This window comes from Anticarsia gemmatalis, chromosome 1, assembly GCF_050436995.1.
Source record: "Anticarsia gemmatalis isolate Benzon Research Colony breed Stoneville strain chromosome 1, ilAntGemm2 primary, whole genome shotgun sequence".
Lineage (NCBI taxonomy): Eukaryota > Metazoa > Arthropoda > Insecta > Lepidoptera > Erebidae > Anticarsia > Anticarsia gemmatalis.
Window position 1 is genome coordinate 8,786,478 of NC_134745.1, and position 18,331 is coordinate 8,804,808.

Sequence of the window (18,331 nt, forward strand, 5' to 3'; positions counted from 1 at the left end):
AAAATACAAATATAGAATTTCTTCAGCAAGAATTCTCAAACAGGCACAAAAGATTATAAAGAATAACAAGTAGGCATGAAGTCTTAGTATAGTCCTCATTCAATAACCAAATAACACACCGAACAAAAAGTTAAATAATTTAATTCCAATCATGAAACTTGGTACAAACTTCTCGGAACTTAAATGAATTGTGAGTTAATAAAGTACTTTATGAGTGAAAACCAAGAATCGTCGAGGTTTTATTGTGGAACGAACACGTGGAGTAAGCCGAGTGTTACAATGCTAGCCAAATATTGTTTTGGTGTAAATAAAACAGGACGACTTTATTGTTTTTAAAAACTTTATAACATTACATACTAAAATACAGCACACTGTAGCTTTAATTTTTATAATTTTTTTAAATTATACATACCGAGTTATAACCGGACATTGATTGTTATATTTTACATGATTAGTATAACTTCTTGAACCACATGTATGTACTTACATGGCCGATAAAACTCGAAGAGGTTTTTGGAAGTATTTCTAAGTAACTATTTTTTTATAATTGTAACTTATAATACTATAGCGTATAATCCGTTTCAAGTAAAAGTTGTTAATTGCTATCGTAACACAAAAATAAACAACCCCTAAAACTCGATTATCAAATTCCAAGTTTGTGATCGAGTATGTACCACACGAATGTAATTTCGATTTTACCAGTAAATCTCACGTGTATACGACAATAGCTGGAACAGCGCGTAATATATAACACGGTGATAACACGGCAAATGTATCACACATAACTAAATTACATCGTATACAAGATTACATTACGATAAACGGATATCCACCTATCTTATGTCAGCGCGATCCATTATCGCCCTTGTAATTTTCAATGCGATCAATCTTAGTACCGCATATTATGCGTTTGGCGTTGATAGCTGAATCTAATTGTTATTGCTTACCTTGTTTCGTGACGTCACACGAACCATTAATGGAAGGGCCAAACGTTTTAGCCCCGAATTTGATTATTACACGCGTAGGCAACATTTGTGAAGAGAAATAATTAAATTGAAAGGTATACTATGGTGATTGTTGGGTGGATATTTGTGGGTTTTGTCGCTTTGTACACGTTTTCATGTGCTTTGTAGGTTTTTGTTGTTTTACGTGACATAGTTTTCGGGGAAAACCTGTTAACGGTATTTATGGCTATTTTGTACGATTTCTAAGTAATTAACCCAAGACTGACTGCAGAATGTAGCGTATCGTAATGCGTAATCCTTACATAGGACATGATCGAGTGGGCTGTTTTAAAACTCTCTCACATTCAATCACATGCGTGGGTAATGATACAATTTGAATCAGTCCTTTTTTCTTTCGCTGTTTGAGAAACGATCTGATTTCTCAGAACTCGACATTATTTCTTGGAATTTTCAAATGTCACAAATATTTACAGTCAGATAATGTCGTTTCTACTTTTAAAATGAAATAAAACCTCAGCGAAAGAGACACGAAACCGCTGATCCGTGTTTTCCATGTTATAATACGGACAAGTAGCTACTAAATGCTTCTTAAATCCGTGTCCGAAAACACTACGGCTTCGTCGGGAATCATTTAATCCGTACTGTTGATAACGAATAGCTGTTGTTTTGTATCCATTTCCAATGCTAGTATTTGAATAAGTGTATTTGTTTTACTTAAAAGTAGACTTTTCATTAAGTGTAATTAAGATTTATTAACATTTTTGCCTGAGATTTTCCGTGTTCTTGTGACATTTTTGGACCCCTATTTCGAATTTTATATCACCTTTGACATTTTGGATTATATAAGTAAACGAAAGAATGGGGAAGAAAGAACATACTTGTAGACCGTAGGTGTGAAGGCAATGAAAGGTTTGAAGGAAAAAAGAGTACAAAGAGTGTTCGGATCAATGTTTGTAAACAAATAACTGAGAAAAGACAAAGACATGATGGTACATTCGAGCTCAGTTTAATTTCATTGAGTCCCGATACAACTGAACCTCGATTCTCTACCACTATCGACTACCGTCAATCGGCTAGCTATCGACATTTGAACATTAAGAATGTACTGCCAAAAAGTTTCTATGACGCCCGTCAGAGGCGCTGATCACATTTTCATACAAAATTTTTCAAGTCGGTTGTCGATAGTCGATAGTAGGAAAGAATCGCGGTACGGATCAATGTTTATAAACAAACAAATGAGAAAAGACAATGATGATGGTACAATCGAGCTCAGTTTAATGTCATTGAGTCTCGAAGTAACTGTACTACGTAAACGGTGTGGTATTTGTGTACAGTCGCTCAGAGCGGTGTCGGCGTACCTGACCGCTCTAATAGCGCCTTGGTCCACTGAAACTGAACGTTGCGTTGTTGACTACACTAACGCTCACTAAATTCTCTAGCTCGGAACGATTAGACTCGAGTGTAATTATTTTCCACAGTTTATTGAAACTTAAAAGAGTTCGATAGTTTACACTTATGTAAGTCTATTTTATACTTTAATCCTTGATAACATTATAAAGAGTTGAAGTTAAACATATTTAGTGATATAAGATGACTGTAAGTACCAAAATGTAATAATGGTTAGTTGACCAAATGGGAATATGGGGTTGACCAATGGGATAGTTAACCGAAGAAATGATAAACATTTCTTTGGTTAACTTTATTACGTTATTTCTTTATGGTTGTAATTTGTTGTTAAAATTAATATGGTCATACAATAGTTTAAAACATAGTTATTTGTCAGGCTTAGCAACTGACTCTTAATGCAACTCTATAAAGCCTATTCTTATCATTCTATCTTATAAATATTTCAAGCATTTCTCCAACACACAATAGTATACGTTACCTTAAAATAGGCTGTATGAAATACATGCTACGTTCACACTTTACATAGATGAAGGCAAACACGCGAGATCTGTGGACTCAGCTCGAGAGGTCGGGCCGCGACCGCCTAAATTTTATGTTCCACCGATGACAACCTAAAATATATTTTTATGTATAGTGAAACAGTTATATTACGCCTTTCAAGAAGCCTGTTCACATTTCTCTGGTCTCGTATTTATTTTATTCGGGTTATTTTCTAGATATTTTCATGTACAAAAAAAAAATGTAGTGAGTAATTTATGTTATAGTACCCTTTAGTAAGGTCATCGGATTTTTTAAAGTCTGACATGGGCTTTGCCTCATGTTCCTATTAGAAAATATTGTTTTATTGTACCACTAAAAATATTTTAGTTACGAAATATCTTGATGTCTTGTAAAAATAATTTTATTTTTCAGCTTAAGTCTCTGATTTGAAATCTCAGTTAGAGGCCAAGTAAAATAGATCTTACATTATCTACAGACATTTTACTTTATGTCTTCAAAGTAAATCAATGTTAAGGGCACAAAAAGGTCACAATTTATAGTCATGCTGAACAATCACATAACACACCAAATGAAGACAAAAAAAAAGAAATATACCATATGACATAGGTATTCTCTATTCAATTGATTCGAACAATGTCACACTATGTTTACTTTTTCCAATTTGCAATCAAATCGACCGTATAGAATTTCTCGCCATTAAAGTACTGGAATTCCTCTTCTAAGCACTCCACCCAAGGAAGACATGCAACATTTATTAAATTGTTTTTTCACTGCTTTAACAGTATTTTATTCAATACACACGAAACATTAAATTTAAAGTTAGGTATTTCAAAATAAGTTGTACTCATTTTCTTTCATGGGTGGTAACACTTAAAAAAACTCCGAATACGTAATTAAAAACGAAAAGTACACACTTACATCACTAGAATGTACCCACTAATTATTTCTACCCACTTATATAGCCAAATAACAACTAGTTATTGAGGCCTAATTTTCTGTAAGGTCGTGGCGACCTTAGGGACTTGTATTACCTATCAGGTCAAATATCCGAAACGGTATATGTACCTACCCTCGTTCCGTAGATATTAGTGTATGTAATATATGTAGATGTACGTGGTAATACATTATGTATGTGCTGGGAATAATCTAGGCATCGCTCAATAAGTACACAGCGGGAAGGCACCCAAATTTGGTGGCAGCTCCCTAATTTTAACTGGGTCGCCAGTCACGAGTCGTAACTTGCTGTCCCTCAACTTTTATGTAATGACTTTTGTTTGTTTTTAATTTAATTAATTCGAACGGATTATCCTAGTTATCGCTGGGATTCACAGTAAAGTTTGTTATTGACTTTGTTGAAAGGTCGACGAACCTATTCTAATGTTGGGAACTTTTCTATTTGAGAAACAACGAGTACCAATAATGAAATCAGCAACCTCCCCGCGATACTTCCCTGTTTCACATTCTTACAGCTAGTTTACTAATCAAGTTACTCAACTCATACGTGTCAAAATCAGAGAAATAAATACGGTTAATTTAAGTTAGGGGAGTTTATTTACTCACGTCGCTACTTCTTTGTCTACCTTCACGGGTAGCGGGCGTGAGGTGCGGCGCGCGGGCGCTTGTTGTAACACAAAAGATAAATACCACCGTCGAACAAGACGGGTAATTGAGATAAACAGACGTGGATTCTACTATATGACTTTCCGCCTTCGAATGTAACGCATAATAAAATCAACGAAGTTTGTCTGCTAACTTACTTCACTCGCTACTTATTGTGATTACCGTCAATTTTCTCAACCTTGTTATCACTTTTATCAAACCATTACCTATATTTGCGACTATGTCAGTTGTTAACTCAAATAGCATCATGATATTAGCCGTCTGCTAACAATTGGTTAATTAATTTACAGCGTCATTGATGATGTTTTCTACAGTGAAACATAAGCTCAAATGAGGCGATTAAGCGTTGAAGATGAACAGGCCGGGCTACGATTATACCGTGCCTGCATCCACCACCTATTACGCGAGTAATAACCGGCCACCGCAATACGAGCGCGGCTACGGGCAGCTCACAGCCGGTCCTCTCTATAGTCCCTCCTCGCATCCACTCTCTAATTACGCAGATGTCTATGAAGGTAACAACGACACCACTCTCAGAGCGGAGGAGAGACACTGGTACATAGAAAACCATAAAAATTTACAACCGAGTTATGAAATCAGTGACGCCATACCTCAAGATGCCAAAGTTAAGAAAGAAGAGGAGAAGAAAACTGAAGTACCAGTTAGACGCGCGGACGCAAACCAGCCGCGACAGAGGCGGAAAGAGGATCGGTGCTCGTGCGAGTGTTGGCCTAGTACTGACAATAATGTCGTGCAAGACAGTACTACAGGGAACGAAACTACTAGGTCGTTATCAGGGGTCGACATGGTCGCCTCTTACGGCGTATACGGGAACCCACGGGACGACGAAACCTCTGGGTTCGCTAGACTCTCGGAGAAGAGTACGATATATGGACAAGGGAGCGATGCTCCAGTGCAGGGTGTAATAGTGAATCAGCAAGGGAACAGTGCGGTAGTGCGGGCCGAGTCACCGGTCGAACCTACTTGTGGCAAGTGTTGTGCGTTGTCGTCGAGTCCACCAGCCGCTAACTCTGAAGACTATTGTTGGATCCACTACTGCCGCCCCGCATTGATAGTCTTATTACTTTTGTTTTTTCTAGTCTTGTTGGGCGTTTCTACTGGTTTCTTACTGACGAATAACTGTAAGTATATTTTTGATAGTAATCCTATTTAGTCCATATTGACCTTGTTCCAGTAAGTGGTAATGACCGCCGCATTGCGGTTCGAATGTATAGTAATGTTTTTTCAGTTTGCTACCATTTTATTCAGATTTTCTACGCATTTTTTTAATATTTCCTGAATAAGTAATTCACTTTTTTCATGAAAGTGAAATTCTATAACAGTCTTTGTGAGATAAAAAAAATAACTCAAATATAAAATAACATTTTATGTTAAAAATAGATTTGCTACAAAATACTTGTATTGGCGCACTGGCAACTGCAGTGACTCCTCGCTAACGCGATTAATTCGATCAACTTGATCATTGCCGTTCATTCATAAAGCCAGTCGGCACTGGCATATAGTGGCACTCGATTCACGCTGGACGATATTTCGGATTTTATTTCCATTGCCTCGATACAATGGGTTCAAAAATAAATAAATTTTCCTTTTTTATTGGAGCTAACAAGTCCAAACGCGAGAGCCGCTAAAATTCCTGCGTAACCAGGAACTGTAGTATTCACCAATCAAATCCACTAGCCGATTGTTTTTGCTTACTGGGTATAAACTACAGTTTATTTTAATCAATAGTGCACAATTGCACATTCCTCACTTTTAATGTTCTGTGTACGAATCGAACGCTTTGTTTCCGTTTACGATGCGTATTCACAATTCAGTTGCGATACATAGAACAACGTTTTTAAAACTTTTGACAAGTCAGAATCAGATGTACGAAATAACGAAGTATGAAATAAGAAGTTTTAATTTAGAAGACACTAAAAAGTTTTAAGTATTCCAGTTTCAGATGTTGAACAAATTATGATTTCTAGACGCGGAGTTGTAAAGTTGCACCTGCATCGCAATCCCTCGACGCGCGCTGTTACAAACACCACTTAAGTGTCAACAAATGTTCGGTCTTTAAATAAAATACTGGTAGGAAGTACTTCTGAAAATTAATTTCAACCAGACCGAGTTTATATTGGAGTAAAGCGATTCGGATAAGCCTTTTATTTGATTAAGTTACAGTTCATTGGAAATAAACACTATTTATTTGTGCCGCAAGGCAATATGATTTACTTTTGAATTAACAGTTTAATCATATTCATTTCTGCTCATTTCCCGAATGATATATTAATGAATGTACATTTGTTTTTACTACTATCGTTTACAACCCATAGATAAATGATTGTCCAATTTATAAGTCTAAGCTTATGTTTTTCTAAATCAACGTAAAATACATAATTGAAACGTTAGCCCTAGTTTTTAATTTGTTAAAAGAGAATGCTTTGCTTTAAATTTAACCTCGATTTAACTAAATCGAAAGACATATACAGATATATGGACGGTTGTATGAATACCGGGTTCCATTCCGTTCCGCTCGTTTTTCTCTCTGGCAGAACATTAATTTTAGTGGCACTCTGGGCGCCACACAGAGTCGGATTTTCAAATTGCGGTGAAACCATTGGAATTAAGGAAGTACCTTAAATATTCATGGACTGAAGTGGGATGTAAAAAAACGGATCCGAAACAGTATTGTTGCTTTTGTTTACATATGTTTAAAACTGGCCGACGCAATAAGCTCGTGGATATGTCTACCTCTCTCAAGGGAGATATTAATATTTCAAAAAACCGTTTCGTGATTGTTCATTGCTTATTTTATTTTTATGAAGTAAGACAGCATACCAGATGAAATTTTGACAGTTCTTCTCATAAGTTTGCCACAATTTTATCTAAAAAAAAAGTATTCTGTGAAACTGGCTCTTATACTTGTAATTTCAGCTTTGTTTATTATAAAAATCTTAAAGGCTAGTCTCGTTTGACAGCGTGCACCAAACGCCGTCCGAAATAATTATGAAATACCTTTACAACTCTTTTATGAATATTTTAAAAGAGCTTTGTGAGATCAAAGAGTGTCGTCATCTCTTAAAGGTGCTTTGAAAACCTTATACAATTATGATGGGCTGTTCAAATAACATCATGACGCCAACAGTCATTTCATTTACCATTTTATAGCTGACGTTGCAATTATGGCGTCAAAGAAAAAATAAAAATGATATCTGCGGTAATCCTATAATTCTTAAAGCCAATATTTTTGTCAAAATCTTTAAAGTTTGGCGACAAAAGTTGTTCACTTATACCTGTAACATATTGCCTTCGACGCTTTTCATGAGGGAAATTTTATTCCTGTATAAACTTGGAGTCAGGACGTGTGGCGCAAAAAGTTGCCGCCCAACTTCGAGAGTCGTCGATTAACTTTTAATTAATGAAAGGCGGAGTTTTGTTCGTGAACAGTTTTCTAGATATTGATAAAATCGTTTGGCAACATTTTATCGGATGAGTAAACCGAATATAGCGCAAGAATAATAATAGGTTGTTTTGAAAAGTTATTACCATATCCCTTTTATTGTCATTGTTTGTAAAAGATTTTATTATTTATGGCGATAGTAATTATATAAATTGTCTCTTGTTGTTTTTCCATCTATTATTTTTTGTAACATTTTAAAGGATATCTCCGCAGAGGACATTTTTTCCCGTTCGATTGATTAGTCTCACAAAGGATCCGCCACGCGCTAGGCGTCAATCAATCAATCAAATTCCAGATTGGTATAGTCTACTTCAATCAATGGGTTCAGACAAGTTTGACGCAATCCAATCGATTGTTTTCACTGTGTCCAACCCTTACGTTATCTCGTCTATATACGAATAAGTCAGTTTGTTTTATAATGAGCCAGCAACTTTAAGTTTGGATAAAAGGTTTTCACAACATTCGAAGAATAAATATTGGTAGGGCACTCATATTCAAATCAAATAAAATCAAATTCATCAATTTACAATGTGAATTGATAAATTTGTCTTTTCTTCAGTTACATAACCACCTATTTATTACCAGAATGACAGTTGAGTTATTTTTAGTAATCTTTTTTATAGCTGAATTACGGCATAAGTAGTGTAGGTAAAATCATGCCTATTTCCCATAGAGGTAGAAAGAGACTAGAAAACGCCACTTTCTTTTCAAACTTTCCTTTCTTCGTTCTCATCCATACATCTTATGGTAAGATGTGTCTTATCATACACGGCCGCCGCTTACGAGTACTACGCATCTGACATTTTAGCAAAACATCACCGAACTAAAATTAAAACAAAAAGATTATTAAATTGAGGCCCAATATACCCGAGTATTAAAGAGCAAACAATAATTAACAATGTTCGAAGCTAAATAAATTATAGTTGGAACATAGAACTGGCGACAGCTTACCTAAGTAGTTGCAGAACTGCTATTAGATATTCATAGGGGAAGACCAAGTTTATGGGCCAGCTCGCGTCTGGAAGATTATTCCACATTACTAATTGCTACCCAATGTGCATTGTGTTTGCAATTAGTTGGTATTGTTTCCATTATTTACGTTAACAATATAGTGCTTTATTGAAAGTAAATATACTTGACTGCTAATACTCATTTGCCCGGGCTAATTTGCGTAAACATTGTACCAGTTGGACCTAGGCTGTCTTAACTTAAATAAGTTAATAATAATTAAAATATGTATTTACCGCATTTCTGTAAATGTTCACTTGTACTATTATCGTATAACAAACTCTAAGAATTCTTACTCTTTTTACTACTTACTTTTTTAACGTCGTTTTGTGCATGAAGACTCTTGGCTATACAGGTACTGCATGTGAATCAACAAACATAGAAGATTGAATATTACGGTATTGGGCTGATTTAAAGTTTAATTAAGAAAAAACAACATTTCCTGTACAATTTGACTATAGTTAGTGAGGTTAATGGCGTATTTTTCTTACATTTTTGGAGATGATGATCGCAATCCACTGCCTTCGTTCCTTTTAGAAAACAATAACTAAAATAAATAGTATTGGGTTTCTAAAGTAGTAAAGAGAGTAACTACGAGCCTTAATTCAATGAGAAGCACGTATTTTTTGTGGACTGGTAAAATTTAAAAGCAATCAATAAATCTGCCTTCCAAATGTTACGACTATAAAAAAAACATATGTGTATTTGTCCAAATATAAAACAAGGGTGGCCTTATAGTAAAAATATCGTTCTAGTTTTTATTTTCATATCGAAATATTTAATATGGGTGATAAAAATTATAAATGCGCAACTATTTATTGACTTTAGGCTTTGTAATATTCACTGAAATGCTTGCTGTGTACTATACACAGAAGAACTAATAATACGTCTATATAACGTACTTGCTCAAAACAAACTTAACGTACAAACTAAACCTTGTGTCATAATTTAAATTTACGTAAAAGTTTGGTTTGAAATGCGAACATTTTGTTGAACATGTACTACAAATTAAGCATTAGTGATCTTTTGACGCTATATTTGGATGCGCATCCACGTATAACCTGTGACCTTATTTAAACCTAACTCACATTACGAATCATTGCATAATATGACGATTATAATTGTTTGAAAATATAATGTCTGATAGCCACAAAATATATGCTGCAAATTATGTTGTCGCGACAACATTATTCAATACTACATGTCATATGAAATACATCTAATAGAGTTGAACAGATAAACCTAATGAGCCAAGTTCAACAGAGGTTAAAACCATTTATTATCAGTAATGCAAAACGTTTAAAAGGAATAACGTAAACCTCAGCAAAACTCTAAGTGACGTTACGAAACCAAAGGTACAGATAATAAATTGAGGACAGTTATTGCCGGCTACTGCAAACGGTATAAGTGAAGCAATTCATATTCATATATTGGCATACGGGCGAACACGTCCATAGTTACCAAACGTTTTACTTGTTGCGACAACTGTGAAGTTAGATGGAACTCATGCAATAGATTGTCGAAAACTCGCTATGAATCGTTCTCTTTTTTTTACGGCAGAATTAATTTCCACCGGCACCAATGGCAGGGGACTGGTCCACGAGTCACGTTCAATTTTAGCTTTTGAATCCGAGCGCGAATGGCTAATCGATCGATTAATTTTCATGCCATTTGAACACGAAATGCTTATGGAATGTAAGAATTCAAATTTACCAATACTTCATAATATCAAATAGTATCACGTTGGGGACACGTACAACAGCGATTCTCAGAGTTCATATAAATAAAATAGACTCTAGTAACTATTTAATCGTTTCGAAGAGCTCTGTATTTCATTTTGTAAGTTTCATTCCCGAGGGACCATTACATCGACACTAGCAGATGAAAGATAAAACCGTAACAGTTTATTGCCATTTGAGAATAGATTACTTCATCAAATTGCCTATCATAAATCTGTGTTTTATTGAAATTCGACGAACACGAAATTAAATTGATAGCAGCACTATAAATGGCAAAGATTCCCAGTGAGCATTTCAATCGACCGATCCGAGATTAAGTCCGATGCGAACGCAACAGGAAACTGGAGCGAAATCGATTCATACAACGAATCGAGCAGAGGCGGCTGTTATGGCGCCGCAACAAATTGAAATTGATACCATCGGTGGGCAGTAGCGAGCGGCCGGATATTACGGGTGTCAAGCGCAATCACGCACTTGCCTGCGAGCACCGGCGAGGTGGATGCCGTATCTAACACTTTGTTAGCTCTGTCAGGAGCCAGTGTTGTTCGTGCGTAATTGTGGCTTTCACTCGAATTAACAACTGTTATGCAATGTGCTAGACGTGCTCATGAATTCATTAACACTTTATCTTCATATTTATTTTTAATCACTAGCGCTACTCATAACTAACTTATGCATATCCATTAGTTCTAAATTGAAAATCGTCCACGACTTTCTATATAAAGTTAAAAAACAATTGAGTTTTTCATAGCACGATTCTTGAAGCACCCAAGAAACCTGAAAAATTTATTGAAATAGATATCTTTGTCTAACTTCATTAGTCCGATGCACTGACTTATTCTTAATGACAACTTTTTGCCTAAGTCAACTACCACTTTGGGAAGTTTTACAGTAAATCAAATCGGCTGTTACTAAGTTACCTAAATTCAAAGTTAACATTTATTTCCAAGAAGTCGTATGAAATAGCTTCACTGTTCAATGCGTTTATATTTGTAACACTCGGCAACACTTTTGTAAGGAGGAAAAATGTTCGAGTGGGTATTTATAAGTATATTATTCTCTTTGTATTACACGCATGATTCATTACTCGCTGTGAGTTCTCGAGAGCCTTCTCTTGAGACATAATTCAATACCTTTTGTGCACATTTTTTTGTGACTCGTGGCACTTATTAAGGTAAAAACCTTCGTGATACAGAACCGTTAGTCATATTCATTATCGTTGTATAAATTATACCCTCATACACAATTATTGTACAGCAGGATACGAGCATGGTGTTGTGCGTGATACATAAAACCAAAAACGTCTACGGCATTTGACAATCTGCTAGCTAATGATATTGCATTGATTTTATCTTTCTCATTTCCATTTTGTTGATTAATGCCATTTTAGAAACGGAATCGTCTTCGATTAAAAGGTTTCGTGATTCGTAATTAGATTTGGAAACTCATTTCGTGTTTCACCGCTGTCTAATTAGCGTAATGCTGGCTTTATTTTTGTCGTAACTTAACAATATACTGACGTAGTAAGTTCTGTTAGAGGCCAATCGTAAGCCATGCGTAACCAATACGGCTAATAAAAGATTTTTGGCATTTGTAAAAGCAATTTTAGATTTTCGGGGAATCATTCCCACTCAGTATAGAAGTTTTAGCATAAGAAAAGACGAATATTCTTCCTTATACGAGTATCAAACCAAAGCCTTCATCGAAATCTTTCTAAGAAAAACATCTGTGGCGTTAAAAAAAGGGCCCAAAAGCATTGGTGTTTTTCTTCTTGGGGCCTCTGAAGCTTTCAATATGGGGATATCTTTTATTAATGGTTTTACACAAATCGATCGATACCATTGATCTGATCTTCTTATTAATCCATTCGTGGTACCGTCCTTAATAAATTGCGCTAAATGTTATATCTTGTCAAACCTATAAACGTAAGAACCCACTTTATCCTAATAATACGTGCTGATCTATTTGATTTCTTATTCACTAAATATGTAGAAGGTAATAAAACGAACCGAATATTGCAATATCTTCAAAATTATTCCGGAAAATGCGCCATTATACAATGGAAATTTTCTATCGCAGATAACGGCATAGTATAGTAATATAACCAAGCGAAACGGTTTAGAATACGAATCCTTATAGTACGCTATCAAAACGACCTAGACGGATATTATTACTGAATTACTAAAGGAAATCTTATTATATTATTGGCTGTAGAACAAAATGTGTTGGAATTGAGAAGTAATTGTAATATGATTTAGATTTCCTTTTCACCTAAACAGATTTGCTAAGTCGATATTTGATTACGTACTAACAATAATTATGTTTTAAGCTTTGGCTTGGGATGTAGATCAAATGTAACATGGTATACCTACGTAACAAAATGTATAAAAACTATTTAACTGGGTACATATTTATCTTGGATACCAAAGAAAAGGTAAACATTGGTAATTAGTTTTCAGGAACGGTTAGTACCCGCCCCTGCTTAATAGGCTACTTCAAAAAATAAAACGACCTAAGCTGTAACTTTCTTTATTATAATATTTAAATATTTCAACAATTTGGTATTCAAGTTATGTGCCTTTCAACGTTTATACCACTCGTAAAAAGCTATAACTGTTCTATAAGAATTGATAGTAAAGCAAGTTTGGATTTATATACCAGCCTGTAAATAGACTATCACGAGTTGTGAAGAAAGTTAAACAACGAAATTACTTTTACTGTTAAGAACAAGAGGTTTAAAATCTTCCTTTTCACGATCGGTTAGACTTTAACAATTACGACTTATGGTTAAGACGCACTATGCCTCAAATTAAAACTAAAGATACGATTTGGCCATTCGGCAGTTTCCTAAGCGTCGCCGCTTCACGTCACAAGCACTGGTCTCCTAACATTGTATGCGGCGATCGAATTCGTTTAACACGTGACTGGACACCGGTGGTAGTTTAATAGCCTCGTATATGTAAAGGACAGGCGCGGTCTACGTCCAACCAATTTGCAATAAAACAATATGGCGCGCCGCCCCAGCACACCCCGGCTTGTGGCCGAGCAACCTGCCAGCCTCTTGTTGTATTTTATATTTATCTGCAACACGGACCCATTAGTCGCGACCTCTTTGTGTCACATTATGGATCTTGCGTTCTCTTTTGATACCAAATTAATCCCCGAAGACCTTGATGCGTCTTTAAATCCATTACTTCTTTTACCTTTAATATTTTTTTGCGCCGCTACAAGTCCGAGAGAAGAAAGCAAGATAAACTGATTAACATGCAACGGAGGGAAATCGGATTAAAATAACTTTTAATGAACCTCTATCCTTTAATATTCATGAAAACGTAGGTACCTACTTAATAAATAACGTCTCAGCAGAGTATTAATTAATACTTTTCGCCTTTTGTATATTTAAATAACTTAAAATAATCTTCTATGGGTATCATGAAAATCTAAATCTTATTGCTCGTTAAGAATTTCGGTACTTATTACGTTTAATGTAAGCCGGGGATTTTCGATAACAATCTTGTTGCCCGTTTTATGCTGCAAGTCATAAAGTAAACCTTGAGATGAAAAATGTAGCAGCTTTTATAAATATTTTCAAATCTTCTATAATGTAGGTACCTACTAAAATAGACATAATATTCTGCTTTATTAAATCTTTATAAAGCCTGTTCTTTGAAGTCATTCATAAATTATGATTATTATTTGAGTCTCGTCTCTATAATAATGTTTTTGGTACTTAAATTCCTAATGTGAATGAAATATGTAGCGTATTTTCGTAGAATGTCCAAGGACAGTTGCGAGGATAGGCTGAGTACTCTTATCTACAACTTGAACACCGAAAATTCTGTTACGACGTCATGTTTGTCGAGCAATCCCTTTGAAATCCAATTTCCCGAGTCTGTTTGAGCTGTCGGTGTACATTGAGCTTTTTGATACATGGTTCTTTATTAAGCATTTTTTTTAATTGCAATATCATAAGGGTATCGTTAAATACCCTTATATTAAGGGAATTCATTTTTTAAATGTTTATAAAACGGTGCTTCCAAATATTTATGAGCGATGTTGAAACAACCTTACAAAGTTCGGAAAATCGATGAAAAGCAATGTAAACCCGTATGTATGGCTGCCGTTTATCGTTCTGAGTTGGATTCCAAACAGCAGCTATTTTTTTGTTAATGATACTTAATTAACAAACTGATGTTAAAGATACTGTTTTAACTATTGAAGAACGGCAATATAACACAATAAAAACATAAAAAAAAACATATTTATTTAGTGCTGTAATAAAGCTCGATGCTCAGACGATCTATGGGTCAAAGAGTTTGAACCTCCCTACGTTTTTTTTTTATCTAATTTACTTCAAACAGCTAAGAAACTACATTATATATTATTATGTAATATGAATTGATTTTGTTTGAGGTATCAGCTTGTGTCATAGTTCTTTTTTTAAGTTTTGTAAACTCTTTAATTCATCAACATCAATTAAAACTTCTTTTTCAAAATTAGGATTATCATTTTGTCTATGAGAGACTGGCTGGCAAGATTGTTTCCACCGCACGCTTAAAAACATAAAGTCAAATTGGCGGGAGAACGAAAGTTATTTATTTTCTGTTGCATTTTGAAAACGTTAATTATACGGAAGATAAATTATTTATTGTAGTCACGTTACATTAAGCTCAAATATCAACAATGTAATAGAATACTGGAAATTATTAACAAAATGATTCAATTTTGTAAATTGCGTAGTATGGTCTGTGTCGTAATTTAAAATATCTGAACAAAATTAAACATAGTGACCGGCAGTCGGCAGTTAAACTTGTTGCGGTGTGGGAATAGTCTGGTTTTACAATTACATTATTTGGTTTTGTGAATCAAACGGGTGCATAGATTCTGGTAAATGACTAAATGAGCGTTCAACCTGCGTTATGTTTGTGGTAATAGCAAAATAATTAATTAATTATCGAATTTGTAACCGAGGTTTAATATCTTTATAATTAATGTTTTTTTTAATATTTTGTATATTTATGTAGTCTGTTCTAATAGAATACCCATTCTCGTACGCACTCTCTTCGTACCTAAGAAAAAAATACTCAAAACGTTCTTTGTTTGTTTCAGATTTACACTATCAACCTAGACCTCCTGCTCCTGAAGGTACGTCACATTTTAGTTATTGAATACTTAAATGAAAATATTTAAGGCCTTTCTCTTTAGTTGTCTTTTCTAGTTTGACAGCCTCCGTGGCGCAGTGGTTAAGGTCGCCACGCCGCGACCGCTGCGTCGGGAGGTCGTGGGTTTGATTCCCACAATGGACAATTATTTGTGCGATCCACAAAAAATTGTTTCGGGTCTGGTTGTAGTTTGTGTCCGTTGTTTGTATGTTTGTAAAAGTTCCCGCGACACAAGAGCAATTCTTAGTGCGGGAGTTGTTTTTTTTATGTCAAATGTATAACAAAGTTGTATAAGTAAGTTAGAAATTTAACAAATTATTCCATATACTTCACTCTGCCTATCAAATAGTCTATCCATTGATGGTGAATCCGATACTTAGTATTTGCTATCATTAATAATAATGTTTAAAAAAGAAGTAAAACACATTAAGCGTCTTTATTCTTTGATAAATAAGTATTTATATACCAAACTATAGATACAATAATAGTGATTTACAACCTGATACACAAATAAGCCTTGGTTATTTACCATACAAGTACAAACAATAAAGTAATGCCTTTTACCTAGATTTCTATAAAAAAATAAAATAATTGTTGGTAATAATACGTAGTTAAAAGTTATTATTCACAGTATAATTGCCTGGGTATTGTAGAGTTTTAATAACGACTTACGTTCGATGTAAAATTGAACATAGAAGCAAGAAAAATATTAAATTAAAATAGGACGTCTAGAGTTATAATATTGTGAATACTTATAACCTTTAGATTATATCTGCCAAGAACTTTATGCAGTTATATTTTCAAATGAACACGCAATACTGTAACTGTACTGTAGTATAAAGCTTAAAAAAGAAACCACAATAACAAAATAAACCATATAATTATAGTTTATAACATTAACGACTGACTTAATCGACCGTTTTAAAGCTTTTCAATTTGGTTTAATTTATAGTTTTTAAACACTCATAACTTCATGAAAGCCCAATGTTCAATAAAATTAATGAATTGAAAACCAGGATTACGTTTGAAAATTAATAATACTGGCTTTACTTTTATGTATCTTTTCCTGAATAATTTGCCATGTTTATCTCGTATTTAAAAAGTGGGTCCTTATTACTTGATTAACATTTCCACTCTGTTTTATTGAAAAAAAGTTTTCAATGTTATTGCTCTTTTGCCTTTTTACAGCATTAGACCCTTATTGGGTTACATTTTATTGTTCCAATCAAAGTATAGGACTTCACTTAACGAATGAGATTTCTAGAAGTTCAAACAAAACTTCGGGGAGGGTTTTCCTTTAGAATTATCTTGTTAATTTAGTTTCTGGTCTTTTAATCAGGTTTATGAGAGGGTATTATATGCGTCGGTACGTTTCCAAAGCTTATCTGTAGTCCACAATCCACATGTGTAGGTACACTGTGCGAGTGACATGCCAACTACGTCGGTGTCTCGAGCCAACAAAATTGCTTTGTCTCCGAGACTTTAGGAGGGCGCGTCCCGAATTATGTGGGCGAGAGTGAGCTCGTACATTATTTTGTGTTATTATATTCCGCTTATTTCTTTCCAACAAATGTTACTAATGATTCCCTACATTGTATAGATCCTGTAATCTTACCCAATAACGTAATGTTTAACCAGTCAGCGGTTTTTGTCGATATTTCTTACCAAGGAAAAAGTACCAAAACACAATAAAAAGGAACACAGCAGTTACGCGCAAAACAGAAATGTTAGTTTGATTCACATTAAAGCAAGATAATCAGAATACGATATTGTTTATCAGTTTTAGTACATCCATCAACACCACCATGTGCAACCATTTCTTGTGTTATTTCGTCAGACGAGTAAGATTTATTTATAAACAGATAATATGGATAATTTAAACAGCTTTCGCGCCTGAAAAAGCGCCGCGGTGAATTTCCTAATTTTCTTCCATTCACGGAGCATCCGCCATCATTTTTATCTCCCCTCCCTGTCTCCATTTATCTCTGGCTTCTTCAACAGCGATTCGCGTTCTAACATTTTGTTTGTTTCTTACAAAATTGTTATTTCCGACCGCTTTCTTTTCTTTAAGCGGATTCGTCTGCAACCTTTATATGAAAGCCAAGGAAATAAGTTCGCGCCTGAATTCTGATTCTTGACCTCTTTTCTTACAGACAAATGTGACAATAAAAGAATTTGTCACCTGCTAAGTTATTACTGTCAGCTTGACGTTTTCTTGTTGAATAACAGATTAACGTTTTAAATCTGTATTTTAAATTAAAAAATATTATAATATGTTAATTAAAAAGCACTGGGTTTGTTTGTACTGGAAACATAAACTTATTAATTTTAACGTAAACAACAAGTCAACGTTTAACTATTGTGTAAGTACTCGTGCATTTCAGTGAAGTTTATTATATTCGTAGTCGTCGCGTGTTAGTCGCAGTATAATTAATACTGAGTTAGGTTTAGCTTTGCACACAAAGT

At 34.6% G+C, this 18,331-nt stretch overlaps 1 protein-coding gene across 9 annotated transcripts in view; it reads left to right on the plus strand.

Annotated features, from left to right (window-relative positions):
* Positions 1-18,331, plus strand: part of LOC142974799 (agrin-like) — a 156,035-nt gene that overhangs the window by 104,976 nt on the left and 32,728 nt on the right. For 5 of the 9 annotated variants that reach the window (XR_012959584.1, XM_076117326.1, XM_076117376.1 and 2 more), the window contains exons 2-3: positions 4,784-5,635; positions 15,813-15,848. Coding sequence is in view for 8 of the 9 variants with exons in the window: in XM_076117326.1 (XP_075973441.1) it covers positions 4,846-5,635; positions 15,813-15,848 (826 nt within the window). In the remaining variant the exon portion in view is untranslated. The remainder of the gene's footprint in view (positions 1-4,783; positions 5,636-15,812; positions 15,849-18,331) is intronic. The other 4 variants (XM_076117343.1, XM_076117349.1, XM_076117358.1 and 1 more) reach the window with 1 other exon arrangement.